The following is a 27,860-nucleotide window of genomic DNA, read 5'->3' as shown; positions in this document are numbered from 1 at the left end:
GGGGTCCTGGGACATGAACCCAGAGTCCTCAGTAGGAGATCTGGTCAGGCAGATCGCCAGCTAAGCTAGAATATCAGTGTAGTTTGTGTGATGAGATCATAGAGATAATCTGAAAAGAACAGTTCATATGATTTTGCAGGTGTTTATGCTTACCTCAGAAGAGTTCTTTAGGCTCTTCCTGTGTCCTGTCCTTTGCCAAAAAATGCAAAGGCAGATACGGAGTTGGACAGTGAAACCTAATAGTGAGATGTCTTTGTGTATTTATACCCTGCTGAAACAAATCTCTCTCCAGGAAATGAGTCTAGCATTTTTTTTTCATTGGAAGAACATTCAAGTGACCTTACCTACAACCTTCAGGGTGATGCGAGCCCATTCGTACTGCCCAGCATTTTTAACCTTACATATGTACTTCCCCGCATCGCTGGACTGCAGGGATGTGATTTGTAAGGATGCATCTCCAGCGAGGAAGTTGGATGTGAAGGAAACGCGCCCTTTCTGTTCCTCATTCAGGTCATCATAAACACGACCTCCAGAGTAAGTGATCACCTGAGGAGCAAAGACAGTCAGTTGCAATTTTACTTTCACACGGAACAACAAATCAAAGCGTTTTCAGGACCTGCAGGCTAAGGTTCTGCATGGTTAAGTGACTTGCTGAGGGCCACACAAGAAGCCTTTGGCAGGGTGGAAAATTAAATCTGGATTTCAAGTCTGAGACTGATCCATAAACTGTATTTATGCTACAGATTTAAACTGGAGCATTTATACTAGTGTCAAAATAGACATCAGTTTATACCACAACATATAAAAGCAGTCTTTAATTTTGGCTGGTTTTGGCTAGCTAATTTAAGTTACTGCAGACCTAATTTTTATAAGGACTAAACTACTATATTTTTTCCTGAAACCAAGGTTTCAAGAACTAGGCCTACAAGATCCTACAAGGATTTTTTGAAAGGTCATTTCTGAAAACGTGAAGGGCAATTCTGAAGTTTATCCAATGATGACTGATTACATAACAGTGTTAGTTTAAAAAAAAAGTAAATTGTAACACGACCTGTTCCAATAGAGCATGCGTGAATATCAAATAACTTTTATACATTATAAATTTCTCTAAATAAATCAACTGTGTTTTCTAAACGCTGCTTATTTCATCAGAATTACTTGCAAAGGAGATCACATCTAAATCAATGTCTGCTGCTGATGTCAACGTAGAAATAAGACGATTTTCTCAGCAGCTGCTAATCATGACTGAACCTACCGCTTTTTGTACTGTTTCAGAAATGTGCAGCAGCCACTCAATATCCAGGCTCCCTTGCTCCAGGAGGCCCAGGCGGTGGTGACAGGGCAAAGTCACGTTTTCTTCAGCCACTCTCTTAAATTCAGTCTGAGCCTTAGACAGCCAAACAGAACAGGAAGCTGAAAGACAGACGCCAGTGGTCAGAGGCCAGGATTAGGGGCACGTCTCTGCACTGAGAATTGTTGCTAGTTTAGGTTTCCCTAGATTCTTCCTCAATTACTGCATAGCATCAAAGAAAACCCAACAGCTTGGCTTCCTGGACAGATTGCAGCTGATTAAAGGGGACATCTATACACACATAGGCAGTTAGTTTCACACCAATATTTAAGCACGAAGAACAGATGGCTTCACACTCCAGAGCTGTCTATACTAAAGTCGCACCCACATCCTCTATGCACTCAAAATTTCAGATAACCTCCTCAGTTTTGCCTACACCTTTTATTGCCTTAATTCATAAGCAGTATTTCCACCCAGAGGACCTTCAGAGCCCATCACTTTATTCCTGTATCAGCCTGACAAGGCTTGGAGTCTCTTCTCTAACACTGGCTGATGTTCATTGCATGTATTTTAGCATTGGAAATAAGAGACCAGCCTGGGAACGAGAGGGTTAACCTTAAGAAAGGCACGGTACAAGTAGGCTAGTGAAGTGTCTTTGAATAGCAACGTCAAAAAAAATCCTAAATTGTCAAAAACGGTTTGTCAGGATTTAAAAAAAAAAGGAACTTGCCAAGCTAAACCACGAGAGGGAAGCAGAGCCTTGCAAATGTTAGCCAGTAAAACCCAAACCGCGTGTTAACTCCATCAAACTCGCAATTTCTTTCCGAGTTTCTTGCTATACTGCATCCCTGCTAAAACGGAACAAAATCTGGGGTCGATTCTCGGCTTTTCCCATCTTCAACTTTTGATAACATGTGGACTCACCATGGTAAGTTCAAACTCAATTAAAACTGACCCAAAAGATCAGAGGTATGGAAAATTACAGGCATTTAGGTCAGGGACCCCCAGGTCTGCTATGACACCAAATAAAAAAGTTCCAACCAAGTTTCCATGGGGATTCTGTAAGGCCATCTGCCTTTTATTTATGAATCTTCCAAGTGCAGTTGGGTTGTCCTTAAGTTTTGCTGCACAAGAAGAAAGCCTAAAAGCATTCTTTTCCCCCCTGTGAAATGAAGTATCTTGCTTCTTGGACCAATTATCGTGAAACTGATGAAAACTCTGAGAGTTGACAGCACTAGGAAGTCACATGTGTGATGGAACACACAATCCTGTGATTACATAGCAAGATTACTGGCAAGAGCATAAGAAGCTGTAGTTACATAGGCTAAATTTGTTCCTATACTTGTATTCAAACAGTGGAACTTTAACCTTTCCTTTACCTTTAAGTGGAAAAAAACCCCAACCACCACAGGAAAAATGACATCCAACATTTTTCTGTGTCTTCGGGACCAACTCTGGTTTTAGAAAATTCACTCTGTTCCTGCTCCCATTCTCAGATCTGCCTCTGAGTTGTTAGCATGACATCCCTCAGCTCCTGATATTTAATCAATACTTGCCAAGCACTTCTATAAAAGCTATCATCTATGATATGCATGCACATGTATAAAACACCTACAATTTTAAGACAGGTGGAGTCTTGCAAAGCATTAAGCTCTCCTGCCCTACGTGCATCCCTGCATGAATGGATGAGTGTGAAAGCTCCTCTTCAGCCACATTAGCTGCTTTCTTTAAAGGGAAAACTAATCCAGTTTATCGCTGGATTCACTAGTCTTAAAGCTCCATCTGCCAATTACAATTATACATTCTGCCTAAGATGAACGCCTGCTTTCTCCCACAGCCCACATTGCTGCGGGCTGCCTTCATTAACACGCTGACACTCGCTAGATGACTGGTCAATAAGTTTAATTTAAGCGCCACAATAGTGAGCATTCACATAACATCTGCAATGTTTTCAAAGTCCTGTGCCAGCACAGCACTGAGGTTTTGTGCACACCTCACAGTAGTCAACATTTTAAAATGTAGCTTTACATAAAAAACCTTGGCCAGGATTATAAATCACCTTTTGAGGGAGTATAACAAATATCATTTTCACTCCTCTCTGGCTTGGACAGACTGTTTTGAGATGAGCTCACACCTTGGTCTGTTCTTGTTGCCCACAGCAAAAATGCTCTGCATTTGAGAAAGAGCCCTGCGCCTGTAAGCTCATCTTCTAAATGGGAGCAAGAGCAGGGAGACATCCTGTGAGACAGTGACCACAAATTTCTAAAGCACCCTTTGTTTTTTTCAAAGGTACATGCAATCAGAGATAATTTGGAGGTGATTCACCATTGAACTGATAACCAGATTGCATTGCACATTGTGTACTTTTTTATGACGTGTATCTTATTAAAAAAAAAACCACCACACACACCAGAACTTGTTCCTTTAGTCCTTATTAGCTCTTTAATAATGCCCATGAACTCACAAGGAAGTCTGTAAGTTTTGCAGGTGTTCTAGACAAAACTCTCACTTTATTTTCTTTCCAGTCATCTACACCCATACAGAGTCAAAAGGAAGCTCAAAACACAGCTTCACAGAAGTACCCAACATAGGGTGCCAGTTACTGAAACTACCCATGCCAAATCCAGAGAGCTCCATGTGACCAGACCTCATGCCCTTCAATAGTTTGCGTAGGGTCTCACTGTAGTGAGCAGTGATGAAATGGAAATTCATCTTTAGATATGTGCTGGAATTTACAATATGCCTTGGGAAGAAAAAGGAACTATAGAAGATATCCAAGCCCCCTCTAGGTTAAGTGTTTTATTATTCAATGAGGAATAAAGGCCCTCTGAAGTTCTCTTGTATTTGTGTACATAAGACCTAGCAAGAGTAGGTCAAATAAATGAGATTTTGCCGACAGTGTTTTTACCATTTATCCCCCCCTCCATTTTAAGTTTCATTTAAATGAGTACTGAAGGAGAACGTCTGCTTATGGACAACCCCTTACAGCAGCAAACGCCTCCATATACTGGCCAGGACACACACTGGCTCGTTTGCAAAAGCAGCTTGCTCCTAGCACGCCCTTCTGCTCTGTGGAGGGCTGCCCAGCCAGCTCCAGGCCTTTCCCCCTCCAAGAGCTTGGCAGCCACACGAGGGCAGAGCCCACTCAGAGTAACGCCTTCAGGGCTGGCTCCAGTAGACAACAGATGAAGACAATAGATGATTTTCCCAGAAGTCAGATCCAAGACTCTCGCTCGGTAATGCCACATATATGCAGGCTCCGCCGTTCTTACCCAAAAAGCCTCTTCTCTTTCCACATCCTCTGTGCGGCTTTTTACGCTACAAGGAACAATTAGGGAATGGCTTCTCTCAGCTTTACTCAGCCTGTGTCCCATGACTTCAGAGGGAGGTTGGTTTGTTTTTCCTGCAGAACAGGAACCCTAAAGCTTATTGTGACTGTAGCATTTTGAAAGCATTGGCCATGGGCCTGAAAAAAAAGTGTTGGGTGCAGTGCCAGGCTTGCTGACGCACCAGAGGCAATGCAATGTTCTGGGTTTTTTGGCGGGGGAGGAGGAGACCATTGTAATGTTTAAATGTTTGCTTTATTGTTCAGAAGACAATAACTCACCCAGCACCCTGCAGACAAGGGAGAAAGATTGTCTTTCATTCCTCACTGATGTTTTAAATAACCAAGAAATACAGAGCAACAAATCTTTTAATACCAAAGCTAGCACACCTAAACAGACAGTACCCAAACTGCACAAGCACAGAATTACTAGGGGAAGAGCACACAAAGGGATTTCTAACCCACTAACAGGCCCTTCTGCCTTGTATGCAGAGCAGATTAAAAAAAAATGTGGACAATATCCTGCCTCTTTCTTGTAAAGTATTTTCCAGAACTCATTTCAACACTTTTAAAGGACTACTGATTTTGAATGTATATTATAAGAGGGTTTGAATATCAGAAAAAAGACTGGCCTTCAAAAACAGATTTAGAGAGAAGGAACCATCTCCTGTGCAATGCAGCAAGTGCTGAGCAAATTGGGACTGTGTATTTGGCCTTATTGCAGATTGTGACTATCTGAAGCAGTGTTTTCATGTCTGGATCCTTAACATGATCACATGTGCTTTCACCTACATGCTATTACGAAGCTCTGTTTATTTTCGTGACCATCCAATAACAAGGATATGTATATACACAAATGCACATATATACCAACAACATCAAATATACATAAACATACAAGCAGAATCAAAGTGAAAAGAAATGTTTTTCTGTCATTTTTATTTGTAGGCAAATTCATGTGCTAAAAAAGCCAAAGAGCTTCCCGATTTAAATCTTTCATTAGGTTCACAAGAAGGGTTTGAATTGGGGACAAATGCTAAATATAGATTATACTTTTTAAAAAGTAATAAGTTGTGCTATATCATTTAACTGCTGGAATTAGGAGGAACAGCCTAGAAAAAGATTCAGAGAATTGAGATCAAGAAATCCATAATGATGCTTTGTAAACTTGGCCCAAACCATACCTACACCAAGTTCATTTAAGATATGAATATCCAAAATGGGTCTTGAAAAATTTCAGCCATTCCAAGAACATCTGTGAAGTTTATTCTTCAGCTACACATTTTATAATTTATTTTAGCTTTTTATCAAAGATGACATTTGCAACAGACTATTCCAAGACACTGATATCCATGGAGGAGTAGAAATGCAACATATAATTTTCCTGCAACTCAAGACATCCCGTACTAGCACCAGAGGGAAACAACTCATGAAGCAAGTGACTCAAATCTGCTGCTGAGGAAGACTTTCTTCAATACAACAGCAGAAGAAGGAATTCCAGTAGTATCTACACAGTTTATAGCACTGTCTGGACCATTTCCATTTCACCTGTGATAGGTGCTCTATCTGCTTTTGTTCATTAGTATCCAAATGATGAAAGTGTGACAGGAACAGTGAACGGCCACTGTTGTCAAGGCTCATCACATCCTTTCTGAAAGAAGAACAGTTCCCTACAGACAAGTTCTCAAGTGTAATCAATAATTTTGTAGTCTGATTTTGAGTCCTTCTTGGGATACTCTTAAGGCATTATATTTTCACATCTGTGTGATTCCACTATCTGAAAAATGTGATCCTTCTGAGGAGGAAGGTTTGGGTCCTGTAGTCCTCTGAGTAACACACACATTCTTCTCAAAATCCAGGCAGGCTGTTGGAAAAAAACACCTCAGTGCATCTGACAGTCCCATGCTATAGCTGGTCTCAGCTAGACCTGCAGGCTGAACTTCTTGTACAAGTACTTCATTTTAGTCAAAATTATCCAAATTAGCAAAAGCTTTCTACTTAAACAGTTTAAATTAGCTCAAAGAATAAACATCCACAGAATTATTCAGGCTTGTAGTCTTCCTCTAGCTGAATAATCCTGCACATTTGACTCATTTCTTGTGCTAAAACCATTTATCCCACTCAAGAAAATATTTGAAAACAGAGCATCTGTCTAAATTAGATATATACAAGAATAATATGTTTGAGAATTAACAAACAAAAAGCCCAGGACAGCCTGCCATGCTGCAGCTTTGAACCACTCCTTCATGCCAGGAATTTAAGACATTTCACATCTGTTAGAGTTTGATCTTGCTACAGTCTTAGAGGAAATGATTTACTAAGCTTCTTCATGGAAAAGCAAAAGCCTGCCCCCCACCCTGTCCAGGGGTTATTACAGCAGCAATGAGCAAAATCTGAGCATTTTGCAATAAGCAAATTTAGAATTCTACATGCTTAAATAGGAGGTGACAACTACTTTTATGGCCAAAGAATTACATCTTGAGTAAAACTTTCAGAGATGCTTGAGTGACTTGGAAGCTCAAATCAGCTGAGTGCTAAAGACACTCCAGACACTAGTTCTGCAGTTAAGTATTTAAAGGCTCAGTAGGTCTTAAAATTAAGCTCTTTATTGAAAAAACAAACATTTCTCCCCCCACTATTACTATTCAGTATTGATGACAGACACATGCACATTAAGGCTTTTACCTCCCCTTTGACTCTTTTCCCCAGTTTTTGCTGTGGATAAACCAGACAGTGGATAGCTATGTTGGTTTGTTCCAGAGCTGTAAGGAGAACCCACAAGGTCAACACCCCCTGCTCACCCTCCAGCCATGCTAGCCTTAACAGTGAGTTACCCTGACAGCATTTTAGGCCAAAAAAAATACAAAAATGGTGTCTCCTTACAGCCCACTATTTTGCATTCTTTGCACAAGGGAGGAGAAGCTGGGGGCAGCCGAAGTCTCCTAAGGATAATTAACTCAACCAAGGCTGTGCTCTGGGACATCTGCTTTCTGTATTCCTTGGCTGGCAGAGGCATAAAGGCCAAAGGTCGCCTTCTCCCGAGAGCTCAAGAGCTCCAAGCGACCAAGACCTGGCCCCCAGTGCATGCTGCCTGCAGCCTGCTCCCCTCCGCCTCCCTTTGATTTCAGGAATTTCGTTGTGAAGCAAAAGCATCTCAAATAAGAAAAATGTGAGCTAACAGTCAGCTCCCACAGGAACAGGCTAGCTGTGGTAAAATAAAGAGGTCAGCCTATCCCCATCCATATCCACATGGCATTGCAGAGGTTCTCTGTAATTGGAACCACATGTGCTTGGGGCTGAGGCTTGAGGAGGCTGTTAAAACAGAAAGCAAAGGGGAACAGTCCTGCATGTTGCTGAGTTTCCAAGTGGTGACGCGAAGCATTTGGAATTGTAACTGCCGAGGAGCTAGGAAGGCCCAAGGAAAACAGAAAAAGCAACATTTCACGAAGCAAAGCCTCTGATTTTTTTTTTTTTTTTTTTTTGAGAGGTTTGCAGCAACTAGCCCCATCCTGCACTCTTGCTTTAGAATTTGGCTGGTGATACACCAGCTCCTACCAACAGGAATATCACCAGCTGCAGAAGCACGGGCAGGAGTTGGCCACCAATCCTTTCCTGGGCAGTCTCGGATGAGCCAAGGAAGTGATCTGTGTGATATGGTTGTTACCAGCTTCGGGGCAGTGCACGTGATGTGTGTCTAAATGCACTATGTCTTCACACTGCCCCTAGGCGTGAACGAGATTGTTCTCCCAGTGCAGGTCTAGGTCTCACAAATGGCCCCAGCAGCAAGGATGCAATATTCCCTGCAGAAAACTCAGCGTTTCATTAGTAGACTAAAGACAGATGAAAGCCTGATCCTGCAGTACCCAGCGGCCACACGCAATCTAAGGATCTTACCTGCACCTTCCTAGAATCAAGAGGTAAAATTCTGTCCCTGAAAGTGCCAACAAGAAGTTTGCGTTTATCATGAACACACACAATTGAATCCAAAGCCTGGACAGACTTTGGAATATCAGAAAAACATTGAAGCTTTCCATTAGCTTAGAATCTTCCCAGGCAGCCAGCAGCCATGTACATACTGTGGCTGTCCTTTTTCTCATCGCATTTTAAAATCAAGTGCAAATAGGAGATTCTGGGTTTACATCCCTGGAGACGAGAGAACAGAAAACAAGGCATCAGAATTGCATCTTCCTATTTAATGGTTCACAGAGCATCTGTACAGAGAAATGTGTGAAGTCCCTTAGCCTTCAGTCCAGGAAATTTTATCAGTAAAATGGTCCAGGTGTCTTCTGTCTACAGTAACAGAGCTCAGCTAAGCCTTTCAGTAATGCAGCTACTGATTTCCACCTCTGTGGACTAGTTCTGTACAGAGAGCTTGTCAGTACATACCACAGATTCCTTGGGGGCTGAGGCACCTATGGCTGATATTCCCCTTCTCTGCAAGCATCTCTGGGCTGCTTTGTATACCTTACAAAGCTTTGTATTGAGGAAAGCAAGAGACAAGGCCTTCCACCCCTAAACATCAGAAATTTCACTCCTTTTGCCTGGTTTCAAATGAGGCTTGAAACTATGAGCAGAGAAATGGTTTCAGTAGTATTTCTAGGGTGTCTTCCGAGAAGTATGCTTAGGCCTCAGTCTTCCAGTGAGCCTATTGTTGCTGTCAGTTCACAGACATAAAAGTGAAGGCACACGGAAATGAAGTTATCTGCCCAAGGCAGACACCAATCAGGATCCAGAATACAAACCAGAAGAGACAGCAACAAAACTATTTTCAAAGTAACATTTATCCATCAGATCGATCTTCTCAGATTTCAAAATCTAAGGAGTAGGTTGCATCAGCTGAGGTAACTCTGAAAATTGGGGAGAGAGTTTTGAGAAGTTGATAAAGATGGCCAATAAAACCATTCTCATACTGAGGATTCCCTCTTATTTTTTTTTCTTAGCATCAGTAAGATGTTAACCAGAAAGCACTGTACTGATTGCACTTTGCTGCTGCTTTTTGTCATAGAAATGCAGCTTGTTTTAAGCTTGCCAAAAAAGGTACCAAGAAACCCAGAAGATACACACAAGTAAACTTCATGCCTTTCTGCATCTTTTTCTCACAGAAGTTTGAAGGGGTTTTAAGGTACAGGCTTCAGTCCCTGTTCAGCACACCCATGTTACCTCAATGAGATGTTCAGTTGCGTACTCATAATTGCACATAACATGGTATGACATCTCACTTATCCATTACAAGCACTACTAATATGATACAAAATGAATGCCTAATGTATTAGCACTCTGTCACTTTTCATATTCTCATATTCGCTCAATTTCAAATCCTCAGCTACATTCTACCCTAGGGCAGAAAATGAACAGCAGCAGCAGCTCCTCCCCATCACCCCCATAAGTCTTGTGGAAGAGACACATTAAACTCTGCAACACTTCTGGGATGAATGCAAGGTGCAGTCTTCTGGTCTGAGCACAGGACCAGGAACAACAGCAGCTTAACTCTGTAAAGAGTTATGTTACAGATACTGTCTACACAGCTGTCTGCAGCTGCTATTTCTCACCAATGCTATAGTAGTTAGGATCAATTACTTCGTATTTACTGAACCCATCAGAGGTTAGAAAATTAAAGAAACCTCATTCTCTTAATCCTCATCTTTGCACTGCCTTCAGTATGAACCAGAAGGAATTAAAAAGGAGGATCAGGTTATTATCTTATCACTATGATTCAGCTCCCTCCCTTGCATCTTTCCTAGAGTTTGGCACAACATCGTACCAGCTGCAAGCAGACTCTGAGAACAGATACGTCTTTTCTCCTGGTTTTTTTTTTTTCCCCCCACGGTTACCAGGAGTTATGGCATCTGGACATGTACACTAAGGTCTCAGACAAGTAGAGGTGGAGCTCTGTAAATCACACTTTCTGAATCAGAGCTACAAACTGAGCAAGTGGGGATTACAGAGGAATGCAAACCAAACTGTAAATGCTGGAAGAGACACCCACCAACTGCATTTGAGGAAGCTGGCATCACACAGACAATTCACTAAATCTGTACACACTGAGTATTAGTTTTCATTGCACTGAAGTCTGATATTGCATTTGGTGAGGCCCTGTGCTCAAAAGGATCCTGAGGTTCTTCTCAGTAATGTTTACAAACCAAAGACTAGACTGAATACTATACTCATGAGAACTTGCATTGACTTTGAGATACAAGTATAATTTGGAAAGCATTCTCCCTTCAGAGGAACAGCTTTTCGAAGTGGAGCACAATAGCTATTTTAACTGACAACAACACTGCACAGCTGCTGCAAGTGATTCTGAAGTTAAGAAAAGGACCGAAAAGTCAGACACAGGAAATAAGGAAATGTTATTTAACACAAAATACAAAGTATGGTAGATTGCTGCATTTTTTTTTTTCAGTGACTGTCAGGAACACAGCTGAACCTAAGGCATTCTCATGCACTGACAATAGCCAGAGACAGTGAAGTCTGAGGAAGATGATTCCACTACCCACAGGACTGCAGTGTGTGAGCTGAGGGCCAAATTCCAACTTCTGGATCCATTCCACTTGACAACAGCCTACAATCCTAAAAAGGACATGACTATACAATAAAGTTACATTAATCAAGTTAAGTGCAGCAAACATGGCTGCAACCTAAGAAACAACATAAGGAAATAAAGAACTATTCATTTTTTTGCTTCTGTGACAGTTTTGGAACGTTTAAGAACATGTGAAAAAGTGCATCGTTTATTGGTTTTCAACTGTCTACTTATTTACTTACAAACCTGTGCTGTTTCTTTTTTAATCTTAGTGTAGATTTATCAAAGCCCTACTCTTACTTTAAAAGTTCAAAGCATGAATTAAATTACTACGTAAGATGCTTGGAAAAGGCACAAGGACTAAAACAGAAAGCAGATCCATTTCCCTTCCCTCAGAAATAGAAGCATGCTCCAAGTACTGCCTTTTTAAATCCCATCTTAACTGGCTTTCAAGCACACAGGTGAAAAGACTAAAACAAAGCTTCAGTATTCCTTGAGCTAGATAGAACCTGCGGACTGTTGGGCAGACAACAGGGAGGGATACTATTACAGAGTTAAACAGCTCAGAATTTATCAGAGCTGAACCATGCTGAACTACTTCATTTCTACTGGTCATATCATCAAACAAGCTGCCTCTGCAACAGGAATGAGATTGGTAGGGCAGCAGATTTTCTTCTCTGCTCACCATAGGGCTCCAATGCCAGCAGCTGAAACACGTGTTACATATATTTTGCATGTTTGCAAATACCAAGGGCTCTGCAAAGCAACAAAATCTGCAAAAGCCTAGGGCCATTGCTAGGGGAAACCCTGAATGAGAACATGCAAGCATCATGTCTGCCAAATATTCCTGTGACCTTTGCTCAAAAGAGCAATCTAGTTCTCCTCTGGCACATGGCCCTTTCCTAAAGTGAGGGATGCCCCAAGTAAGACTGGAGAGGCAGAGCCCTTTGTAAAAAGAGGCATTGGGTGTCAGTGTTCTGAGAGCAAGAAAGCCCTGTCTGAGAGCTACAGAACATCACTGAGCTCTGGTAAGCAAGTGCAATGTTTCAGAGATGAACAGGAAAAAGGGGTTGGAGGGAGGTGGAGAATAAAAATGGGATTCAGGCAACAGTTGAACAAATCTGTTAATCACATGTGAAAAGGTCAGGCATCTTACCAAGAAACATACTGTAAAGGTCAGGTGAAGTATACAGAAGTAAGCCTAGGAGGAATGGGTAGCACACATGACCAGTTCCACCACTGGGACTCTGAATTTCCACCCTCCTTTTCAGTTTATCAGAGAGGTCTGACCAGCTTAAAAGCATCACTGAACTTTTTCCTGTGTTCTTATTCAGACCTAGGTCCCTACCACAACCGATTTCCTCAATGTTAAGAAGTATTTCTACCAACAGCCCTGACTTATCATAAAGCAGATGTTGAAGTGTTAGAGAAAAGGCTAGTCTGAGAACAAAAAATAGACTATACTACATTATTCCTATCTTGTAAACAGCTGTATTTTGGATTTTGTTGTGATCAAAATGTGCACGTATCATCTTTGAGCCACTTTTAAAACTGCTGTTAAGGACAACAAATGATATCTGTAGCACCTACCATAAACTCCTGATATCTCAGTTTCATTAGAACTGCTTTAGAATCACGGAATAGCGTGGGTCAGAAGAGACCTCCAGAGATAATCTAGTCTAATGCCCTGCTCCCAGCAGACACTCCAGTCCCTTAATCATCCTTGTGGCCCTTAGCTGGACTCATTGCAGTATATTTGCATCATACTGGGGAGCCCAAAACTGGGCACAATACTTCATGTATGATCTCACCAGTGCCAAGTAGAGATGAAGGATCACCTCCCTTGACTCGCTACCTACACTCTTCCTCATGCAGCCCAGGATGCTGTTGGCATCCTTTGCCACAAGGGCACATTGCTGGCTTGCATTCAACCTTGTTGTCCTGCAGAACCCCAAGTATTTTAGCTGCAAAGGGGAAAGGACATAAGCTACAGGATACAAGGACTCCAGAGCTAGCACAGGAATACAGGCATTCCATGGAAACAAGGATTTCAGTGGGTCTGTACAGCCTGATGAGAAGTGATGCAGAAAAAATTTCTACGGAATGATTTGGGAGACTTGGCAGTAAGGAGTTCTCAGGAAATTCATCTAAGCTTCCCGGTAGGAAAGCTCAAGCTAGAAAAGGACCTCAAGCCCTGTCGCAGAAGTAAGGTTTCTTGGACAAGCTGCAGCTTCTCTGTGCTTCACTTTTGTCCTTTTCAATTTATGTAAGAAAACCTGCATGCCTCAGGGATGCATATGTAAAGCTTACAGAGGGAACGACAAAATTATAGAGAAATCAGGGCCAGACTTCTCAGAGGTGCACAATGAGTGGATGAGAGACAATAGACAAGTTCTAAAAAGGGGAATTCTGGTCAGATATTAGGAAAAAATTTCACTGTGGGAACAGTCAACCACTGGAACAGGGGCTCACAGATTGTGGAATTAGCATTCTTGGAGCTAATCAAAACTGGACTGAAATTCTGAGCAGCCTGACATAAGCTGACTCTGCTTTGAGCCAGAGACCTCCAGAAATCCCTTCCAACTTATACAATTCTATGACTAGCTCTCAGTCTTACAGCAATGTCAAGGAGAGGCCCATGAGACTCAAGTCCCACTCTGTGAGCCTTAGGCCCTCCTGCTTCACTGCAACTTCTAGACTGCCCAGAAAAAAGCATACAGTGCTCCTCTCCCGCTGCCTTGGCTACAGAGTTCTCAAGTGCCATAGTTTGGTTTCAGTCTTCGTGACACAAGCTGTGTATACAGCTGCTAGATCAGGGTGGTGGGCTCTTCCATGATTAAGTCCATTGTAATGTCTGGCAGCCATCTGTCAGCCACATTTACAGTAAACCCCAGCTCTCCTAGCATGTGTGGTCTGTGGGGATAACTGAGCACATAATTTATTTGATGAATTCAACCTTTTTTTACTGCTGACAGTATCTGTGAGCAGGTCACAGCTGTCTCCAGTTTCACTCCAGTACAAGCTTTTTTTTTTTAAATTTTTTTCTCTCCACATGATGGAAGAAAGCTGCTGTAAATGATCAGATACATCACCTGATATTGTTGCTTAATTGTCTGAATTGCAAGTAAAGACATACCTATTTAACATTGTGTTTTCCCCAATATTTGCTTTGGCAACACTGAAATTTGTTTCAAAGTGCCAGAAAAATAACTAAAACATTAATGGACCACAGAAAGTGGCACCAAAAGGGGCCAAAGCAAATGTGCCAAGATAAAACCTTAATATTTGCATAGTACTTTACATTATCCAGCAATGCTCTGATTTGGGGAATTGAAGCGAGAACTGCAGAGCTCAAACACTCCAGTTTGCTTCCTTTGTGTCCATACCCTATTAGTGATCCTGGAAATGCATACAAACCCAGGTTTGCAGGGAGGTCCTCTCTCTGCAAAAGCCACAAAATATGCTTTACTGCAAGCTAAAAATCAACTTTTTATATTATTGCTATTCAGTGTTCCAATGGGTTAATTTTGTCTTCAAAAATGCCCAATGTTCTTGAGCCAGAATTACCACAAAAAGCTGCCAAAATATTTGGCTAGTCTCTGCAGTACTCATGGGCTTTTGTTGGTTTGGCTTCTCTAGGAAAATCCGTTTTCTTTAATAGGAGCTGACACAGCTTCACCCCCCCGCAACTTTAAGAAGGCTTTTTCAGTCAGAAGGAAGACTAGATAAAAACACTGTCTAAACTGAGCACTCTGGTCTTTCTCTGCTTCCCCAAGCTGCTGTTCAGCCTCATACCCTTCAGAGGACATGTACACCTGGAGGTCTTCAGCACCTCTGCAAACCAGCCATCGAAAATCTCAATTGTAGTTTGTTCGTACTTCACCTTGCACCTCCAGAAACTGTGGATACTCAAGCCTATCTATTACTCCTCAGGGACTTGGATATCACCAAAGAGAAAGAAAAGTACAAAGAAAAGGAAATAGTATATTCAATAAGGTTTGTCATTTACTTGAAACCTTACAGACTTCATCCAGTGGCAGTCAATTAACTAGTTTTGTATTTCATAAGCAAAAATATCCTTAACATTACCTTCCACGACTGGTACCCCAGTGTGACTTGTGCACATTGTACAATGAAAAGGACAAAATCACGACTCTCCTATTGACTCTGCCATGCCAAGATCTCAGTGTTCCTTTCACAGCCCTTTAGTGAAGCTCCTACATATCATTGTTTTCAGTTTGCAAAGGAAAAAGCAGATATTGAAAGCTCAATATGCCCATGGGTAACAAGGGACACAAGACTAACCAAGGTAGCAAGGAGTCAGTGGCAGAGTTGGGAATAAGATCTAAAGTTCACAAGCTCCATCCCAATCAAACTACACACTGGAAACACCTCTTGACTGGCTGCTTGCAGAAGGCAGGAGTTCTCAGTGCCCCTAACCAAGGCCAAGCTTTAATTCCAGATAAATTAACTTACAACACAGTCTTTTTGTTTCTTATAAAAGTTACATTGAATCTCATGCAGGTTAGCACTCAGTGCCAAGAAGAGGCCACGGAAAAAGGCTATATGCCCACTGTGCCGACTTTCACAAAGCCTGGCACCCTATACAGACCACAGTGGGAAAGGAAAAAAAAAAAGAATCCGCTCATGTCAGCTCATTGCTTCTAGTTTCCCAACAGGACAGAAAGTGAAGCCAGCACAGAGCTCAAGCTGCAAGGAGGTAGCTGGCTTCTTGCCCAATACATCAGTTCATTTTTCTGAGGCCCCTTCAAGCTTCACATTGCTAAAAAAGGAAGCTGGAAAACGTTCTACTGGAAACAAGCACTACTGCATCTCTCCCTCTCGCTCCCTGCCTGCAGAACATCCCTAGGTAAGCTTCGGCCACCCAAAGGAAGAGGAGCAGGCTGCTATGATCTCCACCTGATCCTTGCTTCAGAAAGGAAGCATGGGAATAGTGACCAGCCATCAGCCATTCCTGATACTCATCATTATTCCTGGTTGCTGCTAAAGAACTTGGCTGTAAAATACAGGTGTCAGGTTATGCCACATGCCCTCCAGCCCTTTGAGAAAATCCAGGGCCTGAAGAAAAACACTGTCAGTTTCTTTCTCACCTAGTGCTGGTGCCACATGAGCAGAACTGGCAACTGACAATGTTTCCTTCTGAACCTTGCACAATTGTTACAAAAACTAAATGCTTTCCCATTATTATTAAAAATGGCAACAAATAAAATCCCTATTCACATTACAAGAGCCAGGTTTTCTTGCAAGGCTGCTTCTGCCTGGAACTGCCATAGCACAGGGAACACTCCAGAATAACTCCATCAGCTTTGCTGCAAACAACTCAGTGGTCCCTTTTATCTTCAACCTTCTGTTTCTGATTAGGAAACACTGTCACCAGTACTGTGTTCATTTTGAGAATCTGGCACTAGGTCACCGAATGGAGAATAGAACAGCCATCTCACCCCAAGCTACTAAGCAGTGAATTCCAAGGAAACCCCTTCTTTCTGAACCAGCATCCCCTCCACAAGGTTTCAGGACCAGCAGTGGGGAAGGCAGTTATGTAACTGCTGCAAGAACTGAGGGGGAGAATGAATGTCAAAACTTGCTAAAACACGAACCCAGGAGCCTTGCGGATGCAGTCTCTAACATCCATCAAACATGATTAATTTTAATGTCACAACATTTTAATGTCAATTACTTTTAATGTCACTGCTTCTTATTTACTAGTGCAACCACATTTTAGAGCTGGTATGAGATTCCCCCAAAGAACTTTTAAGATCAAATAAATAAGCAATCAAAAATAAATGCAACAAACAAGCAGCAGCCTGGTGCCTCCCTGCTATTGTAAGGCTCTTGATGTGGTGAATCCGACTATTTCAAAGGCTGAGGCAGTTGAGAAATAGAGCATCCGAGGCTTTCATGTTTAGAGCCAAATTACTACTTAGTAAAAATTTGCTTCTACTCCTGTTTTTCTGACTATATTATTTGGCTAATTGAAGATGTCCGTTAGACATGTGCCTGAAGTTATTTACATTAGGCTAAACCCTCAGACAAGGACATATTTTGTTTAAATGCTGCATAGAGAATAAAAAAGACAGTCCTGATTCTGGGTATCTTAAAATTTGTGTATAAAAGAAGAGACAACAGGCATGTTGAGACTGATGAGGAAACTCACAGAAGAGGACTTGAGACTTAAGATCTTCAGGTTATCAAGTGGCTGGGGAAAAACTGGACAGCTGAATATTTTTTGCAAAGCAACATGATTTCAAACCCATTCAAATATTGCAAATTTAGAAGCCTGTACTTTGATTCAAATTCCTCTGGTTTTATATGCTCTTCAGCACATATGGGAAAAGAAACAGCACAGAACATATACAAAAAGAGGGACAATAAAAGAACATACTCTATACCTACATATGCACAGTACTTGCTTGTTGCCTGCTACTCTGGAAAGCAATTAAAGCACCCTCCTCTTGATGCAACATTCAAATAGCTGCTCTACATCCAGAAAGTCAATTGTTTTTAAAGACTTTGTTCAGGCTGAAAAAAACTTGTGGTTATAAACAACAGGAAAAATTGATATGTAAACTTCTGTCTGTTAGGCTATTTTTTTTTCCAATAGCTGGAGAGGTTGACAAAGCCTCAAGCCCCACAGGGTTTCTCAAAACAACAAAAGCAGCCTTGTACATATCTTTAGAATAAGTTATAAAACTGAGGATAAGCCAGGCCTCTATTCTAATATGAATTTTAGATGGATAAGAAAAAAGATATTTAAACAGACAAACTAAAGAAAAAGAAACAGCAGATTAAGTCAGACACCTGCATGGTCTTTTTTAGAGTCTAAGAACTGACTTTGTCCACATATGCACTTGCCACCTCACTTAATGGTACTGCACTATGCAGCTCTGTGGAACTAGGGCAGTTTCACTTCAGAATGAATATTTTAAGCCCATAACAGTTCAATGGGACATTTTAAGTGCATAGTTCCATCACCATTACCAAATTAATTCTCAATACATTATACAATTGTAAGAATGAAAAGCAACATTTATTAATAGGTTTTCAAAGCCAGAATAGATGAGTTTTGATCATCCAAGTTTTCAGTACAGAGACCACAGAACATCACCATGATGTTTGACAGCTTGCAGTTCTATCAGCATCTCTTTCCAAGAAATAGCCCTACTTGTTCCACTGACAGACTGCTTCAGGGGCACATTAAACTCCCTGATAATTCCTTGAATCTCAGCTTCTATCCTGCATTTGTCAAGGTTCAACTTCTAGCCACCAGCTCTAAAGACTCTTGTATTCTAGATTACAGAGCCCTTTGAGAACAGTTATCTAATAAAGACAGCAGGGGCTGCCCTGATCTTGAGCTCCATCCAGGAAGGGGGAGGTTTAGCATGAACTAGCCCTAGCTATCAGTTGATGTTAGGATCCAGGCTCATTCAGAAGTGAGGGTGGGATTTACATAACTTGATGAGTTATCAATCACAGCACCCTGCCTCTTGATCTGGGCAAAGTGTCTATCACATCATCCTTGTGTCTGTGTTTGCCTGGACACTTTGGTGCTCAAAAAAATATTTACTATTAAAGGTAAGCAGGTAAAACATGAGAGGTACCAGGCAGCACATTCTGACAGAGCTTTGTGTATATCCAACAGCAAGCATAGCCCAGAGTCATCTCCCAGTCTTAAACAGCTCACATTCCTTCCTTGAGCTAAACCCTGCTTGGCTGCGTTGTTTCAACAAGCTGAAAAGCAGCCTTGTGCCAGGGCTTTACTGCAGGGACCTTTACCCTGACCCAGACTAAGCGAGACTCTCCAGGCACAAGCTCCTAAACAAAGCACCACATTCCAATTATTTACACATTTCTTTTGTCCTGAACCAGCCAGAGAAAGAGCATGGCTGTGAGGCTGCAGGGAGATCCGAAAGGCCAACTCTTCACAAAGCCACCTGAGGCTACATTAAACTCTCCACAAAGCCAAAGCTCAAATTCCTCATCAGGTTCCCCAGCTTATTTTTGTTTCATCTCCTCTATCAATCAGAGAACACAGGCTGGATCATTTCTCAATTACAGCTGACTCAGATTCACTGAAGTTCAGCAGTTCAGACCTATACACTCAGCCCATGTCCCTGCCTTTTATTTATACTCAGATATTAGCCATGAAACATGTTTTCCAATAAAAACTCAGTGAGGTCACACTGAAACACACCTTGGGCAAGTTTCCTCCATAGATTGGTTCCCTCTTTTCCACAGCAAGCTGAGTATATCATGTCAAGGATGTGTATATGCTAAATAGCATCCCAGTTTTTTCTCCGTGCACATAGTACTCCTACCATGCACTTAAAATCCATTAGAAGACAGACTTGAAGTCACAGTGGGCTTGTAATAGAACAGTACACCTGCAGTACCAGCAAAACCTGAAACATTGTCCTTTCCCACAACCCAAGAACAGCAAAAGCAAGACTTGAGTTTGAAATCCTTTAAACAGACTTTCACCTTTCTCTTCAGCAAAGGTTTAGTCCCACAGGGCAGAGACTACTGGTTCTGAAACTGGCATCATTAGTGGCTATTCACCCTTGATGAGAACACATGATGGTGAGCACCTAGTGCTGTAATATAACAGGACTGGCAAAGGCAGAAGACCCATTTTGCTCAGGAATGCATATTAAGAAATAGAGCATCCAGCTACTAGAAAATGGATTCAAAGTGCTTAACTTCTATTCAGGAAGACATTAGATATGTAGAAGGCTCAATCAAGTTACACTAGATTTATTTCTTCAAGGATATAAATACATAGTTTTCCCTAACTGCCCAATATTCAGCAGTAAGTTTCCCATATAAGCACGTGATTCCACATACTGTCAGTTACAGGTTATCTTCCACCTCCATCTGATACTGGACCATTTTGGAGTGAAACAGTCATTTAGATAAACTGTTAGTCTCATCTGGTCCAGTAGTTCCTAGCTCCTTATTTCCATGTTCGCTCTCAGGCAGGAGTCGTCTGACTCACTGGGTGAATCTATGTGAGAGAAGTGAAATCGTTATTAGGGTTATTGCAGAGTCTCCAAGGCATCTGTCAGAGTCTGATGCAATTGTGACAGCTCACAGAGCTGAACCAAGGGCATGAATAACTGGCAAACCTATAGGCCACAGTAGGAAGTTATGGCTAAACGAGTACGTTAACCATTTGCTAACTATAAATATCAGGGAAAATCTGGCCAAGGAAGAGTCCTCCTTTTTTACCCTGTTCCTGTATTCTTTCCCTCAAACCAATTCCTATTAATAACTAGAAACAAGATAACAGGCTAAGCAGATATCCTAACCCTTATTGTACCTCTTATTCTATAACACATGCTTATTAGATGCTGGCATTCTGTCCAGGACACAGTTTTAATGTGTGAATCTTGCACAGACAATTAACATGCCTGTTTGCTCTTTGGTTGCCATATCTGGAGTGACAGGAGATATACACCCCTCATTTCCCTGTTACCCTTCCAGCCTCTGCCTCCTGTGTTTTTTCAGCCAAGCTCAGCAAATGGAAAAGCTGCAACAGCTTTGAAACACTGAAAATAGTTTATTATGTTTGCCTAGTAGAGAAGGGAAAAGAAATCAAATGCTCCATACTGTAGATAACAGCAGTTCATTGGCCCCAGACCACACAAGTCTCTGCATCTGGCCCTCATTAACATCTAGAGACAAAACCAAAGTATCTGTCTGCCAGGCAATGGGTCTTGACATTTAGGCAGAACAAGCCAAATAAGATGTGCCCACTTGCAGGGTCCCAACTGATCCTCAAGGATCATTTAGGATGATTATAGGTACCAGCATGATTGGAGCAGGCGTAACAGGGTATCCTGAGTAAGATTTACATTCCGGTTTGTGGTGAGGCCAATTCCCTTGATCAGCCAGCTGCTTCTGGCATCCTTCAGTATAAATTGCTGTTTGGGGGGATGGTGCAAGTGGAGGGGCATTGTCATGGGTTTGCCCAGAAACGTTTTATTCAGGCTGTTTATCCTCAAAAGAACACTTTCCTTTTAGATTAAATTATCTGGATTCTGTTTATTCTAAACACAGGAGACAGGACTCAAGCATTTCCTCTTTTAGGAAGTATGGTTGAGTGTATTTCCTACAAAATTTATAAAGAACTCATATGGCTTCTAAAGATTTCAAACTCTTCTTCCCTAAATGCTGAAAGAGCTGGCTCTTTCATCCCAGTGGCATGAAATACAAATGCAAACAGACAGCAGCTATAAGCTCTTTGAAAAAGGCAGGCTGATAAAAACCATAATCAAACTATTTACCAATACTCTGCATTGTTTTGTCTGAAGACCATAAACCACATTAGATAAATGAGACATTTCCCTTTTTACAAATGGAGAAACCAAGGCTCCAAACAGACTTGTAAAGCCACGTAGTGGGATTACAGTTGAGATGAGACAAGTTAATGAACAACAGATCTGAACCTTAGCAGTGAAAAGTTTTCATTCCAATAGACTACAGAGTCACCACTGGAACTGGAAGCAAAAATGCAGATTCCTGCCTTCCCTTCTCCTTACAATTCTGACTCTCTTGCTACCAAGTTTTATACGCCATTTTCTGTGTATTAGTCACACTGGACTTCTTACAGAAAGTCTCTACCTCTACCTGAAGTACAAGTGAAGTGTCTTGCTCAGTCTTGCAGGAGTCCTGAAAGCCAGATAATCAGAGCTCCTCTGCCCATCAGGCTAACCTGTATCATCAACATTCATAGCACAACTCAAGACTGATGCAAGTCTAATGTTCCAGTATCTTTAATTACTTATAGCTGCCTAAGACATTTTTCCTGGCATCTACTCTGAATGATCATATATTATGTACTACTTCTGGATCAGAGGGGGATGTAGAGAATATATGAACAGTGACTGCTATTTAAAATGTCTGCAGAAATAACATTTATGTGCTACATCAAATCTTCCCTGTCTGCACAGTAGGAACACAACTGATGCTGGGTGTTTCTAAAGCATGCATAATCATTACCTGCTCAATTACTGTTGCTATAATGCATGGTTGGCAGTTAAATGCTGCCCATTGTGGGGCTCCACCAGCTCCCTCTACTAAGGGAATTCATGGGTTTTTGTTTGTTTCTTTGTTGTTTTTTTTTTTAATTCTGCTTCATAATCAGGCCCTAATTTCACACATATCAGCTCAGGATATTTTTCCTTTCTTTTACATTGTCAGTCTGCTTGCCACATCCTTGCTGGAGGGGATTCCTCACTTTAAGTCCTTCTCTTGGTAGCGCAGGATGGCCTCTTTTGGTTGAGGATTATAGGCTCCGACAGTGCTGACACACAAAAATAAAACCCCAGAATGATTTAAAGCAATGAGCAGGGCTATTCCCTCAAGATCAGGAATATACAGCTACTACTGTCCTTTCCTTCTATAGCTCAGACCCAGTCTAAACCTGGCTACTAGACCTTATCCAGAGAGAGCACGTCACAGACCCTTTGACAACCTCCAGCCCACCAGGCACTCTTCACTTGCTGATAAGATTATCAATTTTTAATAACAAGAAGACCACACACTGTGTCTCCCCTCCATGAACTAAAGCATTTACAGCCCAGTGTCACAACAGAAATGAAGATAACTGGGACATTAAGGTGTAAAGGGATGAAGGTACTTGAATATTTCCCCTCCCGAATGCTGCTTTGACCAGAAAGCACTCACAATTGCTTAAAATTCCCCTTTGGAAAAGAAATTAGAAAATCACAGCAAATGTCAACACAAAAGCTATGCTTTGTCTGGTTAAAATTCCCTTTGTCTCCAAGCAAAAGCTTGAAACAATGGAAATTAAGAGGGGTTTTGCCCACAGCACAGACCACATTAGAACAAGACAAAGCTGTACTGTGTCAACATCCATCCAGACTGGATGGATTCAGTAAAACAGTTCCTTATGTGAAATGCTGAGACTCCCAGGAGATTAGCACCAAGCTCTTGCACATGCCACCTCGGTCACATTCTGTAATGGGTGCCTGCATTGGAATTGACCTACTCCAGGCATGGAAAGAGAAAATGCCACAAAAACATCGGAGCTGATGACAAGGAATACTCTGAAGGTCTCAGAACACGAATAATGCCACATTGCTCATCTGGAATTGAATATCTGAACTTTGCTGACAAAATGGTCTGCTTTCTGCTTAAGTGGTAAATAATACCCAGTGTTTGTATGTCACAGCAGCATCAGTTCTACAAAAAGACACACTAGTTTTCCCTTACAGGAAAGCAGATGAAGCTGGCACAGGTGGCTCTCAGTGACATCCAACCCCAGGCAGACCAGAATAAACTCACATAAATGAGGAACACCATCACCACTTGAGGAACAACAACAGGGGTTTTATGGCAGTAATAAGTAATCACCAGAACTTCCTTAGGCCAGATCACTGACACATATCACTCCTACTTTAAAAGGAGAGGGTCATGGATCCCCATCACCACATGAAGCTTAGCTTTCATCTGATGCTGCTTTCAAAATCTGCTCAGGTCCAGTATGCAGCTCCCATTGTAAACTACCTCAGGTTCCTTAATATCTGGCTCCTAATGTCAGACTGGGTCTGCTGCTCATGATCTATTAGTCCAACGTAAAACAGTCTCCCCAGTGTTTGCAGAGCCCTGGTCATAGCTGGGGCCTTTAAGAACTACTATAAAGCAAATAAAGCAAGCAGTTGCTAATAATAACCCCTACACTCAGCATGCCCAACTTCACTCCCAGCCTAGTGCAGTATGACTAAGGAAATGAAAGGCTTCACTAAGCATGATTGAAAGCTGTGACGCCATTTTAAGACTGTTTTTACACTTGAGCACTCTGAAGTAATGCTACCAGAGACATCTGAAAATTAGGTAGTGCTCTGGCTTCCACTGGCAATCATGTGTTGCTTCATTTTTTGAAGGACACAATAGTTCATAGGGTCACCACTGGATAAAAAACACTGCACCAAATTCTTCACTTCATGTACCTAGAAGTCAGTCAAGTTCCCTCAGCAGACTCTTGTTTCCCATTTTGAGCACACTAAGCTGTTTGCTTTCCATGAGCAGTACTTTTGCATGCTGCACTGAAATGAGTCCTAGTGCCAGTTAATGCCTGGGGAAAATGAAGCAATTTCCTTAATATTACTCAACAATGCAGGATCTGCAGCAGGATTCCCAGCGCCCTGCCAGGCACTGGCCTTGAGTCTCACTTCAGCAGATTTGCTCTGGAATCATCCTGTCACAGCAGAGTTCCAAAACTAGTGCTCTACCTTTTTTCTACAGAGGTTTAATAAATGGTCCTTTGTTCAGAAAAAAAGCCCTGATGTTGGAGAACATGGCTCCTTTTTCCTCTTGTCCCTGGAATTGTGATTGGAAATAATTGGAAGTGTCACTGGAAGTAATCAGAAGTGACAGCCCCTGGGCTATAAGGCTTTTGCTTCAAGTCTAACGATCCCCCCCACCCCCCGCAAAACAAAACCTAAATTTAAACAATGAAGTCACAAAGCGATTTGCCTTCAAGGTTGAAAACCCTGCAAATTTTTTTTTTTTTTTTTTTTAGAAAACAAGCCATGACTGACTGTTTTAGTCCAATATTCAAGGCTTGCTGTGTTATATGAAAGACTTCCCCTTGCATACACAAAAACACCACCCCATTTCCTGGCACTCTGCAGCCCTACCCTACAGATAAAGGTTCATATCTATATTAAACATTTCTATGGCCTTTAAAATTTTATCAAACTTTTAAGAAAAAAATAGCCTAAGCAGTCTGAGCTATGAGACTCAGCCAGCATGCATCTCAAATATTCCAAATACTGCAAAACCACCCAATTCTGATATTTTTGCTGAGGCACAAAGAGGGGAAGGGAATGGAGCCACTCTTTTCACACTGCAGTTCTAGAAGGACCTTGTACCAGCTCAGTTTGTACTAAATGCCATCCAGGTACATAGGGAAAGAATCTCTGCTCAAAAGAATTTACAGCCTAAACAGCCAAAGAGTAAAAGGCACAAGGCAGTGGAGAAGCAGCAGTACAGTGTGATGGTAGACCAAATGCAGCCTAGTCATGGTCATCAGTTGCCTCTCCCTGTGCATGCTCCATTTCAAAAGACTCTTTTCCAGGAGAGCAGCCTCTCTTCTGCCAGTGCATATTATAAGCACAACAAAATTTTCACTGACCTTTTCCTGCCAAAGGCAATTAAACTGCAGGCACTAACTTCAACCTTTCTACTTTGTCAGTCAGGAACAAGTCATATACACTAAGGCTTCACACTCATTTTCCAGCCACAAAAACAGATGTCAGCTACACAGGAGAAGATACAGGCTGAAAATATACTGTAATGTATATTGATTCTTGTAGGACAGCAATTCTGACATCATGAATGTGGGTCTGGCCCATTAAGAGAAATGCTGAGTTACATTTGCCTTTTTAAACTGCCAAATGCTTTCCTAGAGAAGATGAAGGAGCAGATGAGGACAGGACTTGTTTCATGACCTTATATCACATTTACCACCTTCGATACATCTTACAATTGCTCAGTCCACTTTGCAACATGTTGCAAAGAAAAGATAGAGCTACCCAATGGGTCACATGAAGAAACCAAGGTACCAAAAAAGGGGCTTGAGAAAAGCCTAGCAAAGGTGCTTTGCTGAGGCAGGGCAGTACCTATCCTCATCACATTGCCCAGTTGCTTTTCCTAGTACTTAGAGAGCTTCTGGGAAGGACCAGCTTTATTTTAGGTTGCTAATCCACTGCTAAAGCTCCCAGTCACGATCGCATACACCTCTGTATTCTGCCCAGGGAAAAGCATGTTTTAGGCAAGGTTTGAACCCCTTGCTGGCAGAGGTGGGCTGTTATTCCACTCAGAAATATCAAGGTAGTAGATTGAAGGGAGACAAGAGTCTAAGAGGTTAACAAGAGAAAAATCACTCTCACTTTTGTTGACTTGACTTTCCATCACTTCACACATTTTCCATTGTTGTGCTTCCTGCACAGCCATTTCTGCATCCTCCACTATCCTGTCATTTGAGTATCTATTCACAGACCTCAACGACCTGACTTCACCCTTGGCTTTTTGCTGGGCTGCTTCTATAAACTAACCATTTCTAAAAACAGATGAAGAAACAGCTTTGGGGAAAAAAAAGACCCATTCATCTTCTAGACAGGGCACAGCCTAATTCCCACTGCACCCAAGGTAGCTTCTTTTGTAACACATTAGTGCATCCAGGATATGCACAATATCGTGTGCACATGAGCCAAGCTTTCTCCACAAGTGTACAAAATACATTACAGATACACAAGCAATGACTACTGCCTTGGCTAACACAGGGGACTGATTTAGCTAGAAATCTAAGGTATAGTTTGATTAATGCTGTGGGTACTATTTCTGAAGACAAAAGGCACAGAAAGCAGCTTGCAGCACCCAACTTCATTGGTACTAGACACATACTTGCAATCATTTAGTATAGTGTAGTACACTTACAAAAGATTTTTCAAATACACACAAGGCTTTGTCAGTGACTGTTTACATTTCTTTTCAAGGCAGTTCCTGAAAACTCAAACAAATCCCAGATTGCAAACCTGCTAAGTTCCCTATAAAGCCCTGTATTTGCCTTGAGGAAAACAGGGGTGTTTGTTGTGATCCTGAGGATAAACACCAGGATGTCTCCAAGCCAGTTGTGCAATGACATTTCTGGGAAGCTTGTGCTGCTCTTACACAAAACGTCCTTCTCAAGTGGGCCAGAGTACTCCACAGAAACAGACCACTAATTCTACATGGAGGGGCAAGGTCCAGGGTGGGCACAAAGGCAAAACACCAGTTGTTTTCCATGGGAAATTCAGAAAAGTTGCCTCCTTGCCAGCTCTATTTCCCATGAAATTAATTCATCTTCAGTATTTCAACTCAACTTCGCATGCTGCTTTTCCTCACTCTGGTGGGTTACCTTTTTTCTCCTTTTCTTCCTCATTGTAAAATGGAGAAAACAGAAATGATAAAAATAACCCCCTAATTTTTTAGATGCTAAAAATCCAAACTATTTCATAAAACCAAAGCACTACTAGAGAAAAATAGGCCATTTCTTGTCAAGTGTCTTGACAGAAAATATTTGATGCAAACCATCCCTGGCTTTAGAAGAATTTTAGTGTCTCACAAGGAGTGTTAACCCTGATATCCTGCCAAATAGCAACTCACTTAATTATGTCTAGCTCCTTTGAATTCCCCCTGGAGTGCCAAATGGATGCACTGCTTTGCTTTGCTCCCTTTCCTTAGCTATTCCTAGTGTTCTGTTAAAGAGCTCTCTGCCCTCTCCTAGAACTAAATTCACACTACTGTAACAGCCTGAATCTTGCACACAGTTGATGTTTTGTTGACTCCTTTTGGGGTTTTCATGACAGAAATGAGTTGTCAATTATCAATTATATGAAGCTGTCCTTAGGAGAACAGTGTTTTGAGCTAAATACACCAAGAAGTTACCTGCATGCCTTCAGAATCCAATGACACAAAGAGAAGGTTAAATCCACACAACAGAAACACACAAAACCTTTTTTCATAGCTACAGATTCTGCATTTTGTACTTCACTCCTGAGCCAAGGCTTTGTTTTCGTAAGTGCTGTAAAAACATGGGGCAAAATCCTAATCCAAGTACACCATGAAACAAACAGGCAAATGCAACCGAGAAGGAGCCATGAGAAAACCAAGAAACAGCAAGTGTATGATACACT

The 27,860-nt window shown here is 41.6% G+C and overlaps 1 protein-coding gene across 1 annotated transcript in view; it reads right to left on the bottom strand.

Annotated features, from left to right (window-relative positions):
• The window catches only part of CLMP (CXADR like membrane protein), a 36,835-nt gene that overhangs the window by 5,108 nt on the left and 3,867 nt on the right, over nt 1-27,860 (bottom strand). Inside the window, exons 2-3 of the mRNA XM_068418392.1 lie at nt 1,256-1,413; nt 345-546 (exon numbers count right to left, since the gene is read on the bottom strand). Of these exons, the coding sequence (XP_068274493.1) occupies nt 345-546; nt 1,256-1,413 (360 nt within the window). The remainder of the gene's footprint in view (nt 1-344; nt 547-1,255; nt 1,414-27,860) is intronic.

Source organism: Nyctibius grandis, chromosome 25, assembly GCF_013368605.1.
Source record: "Nyctibius grandis isolate bNycGra1 chromosome 25, bNycGra1.pri, whole genome shotgun sequence".
NCBI lineage: Eukaryota > Metazoa > Chordata > Aves > Nyctibiiformes > Nyctibiidae > Nyctibius > Nyctibius grandis.
The sequence above is the reverse complement of the archived record's forward strand: the minus strand, read 5'-3'. Positions and strand labels throughout refer to the sequence as shown.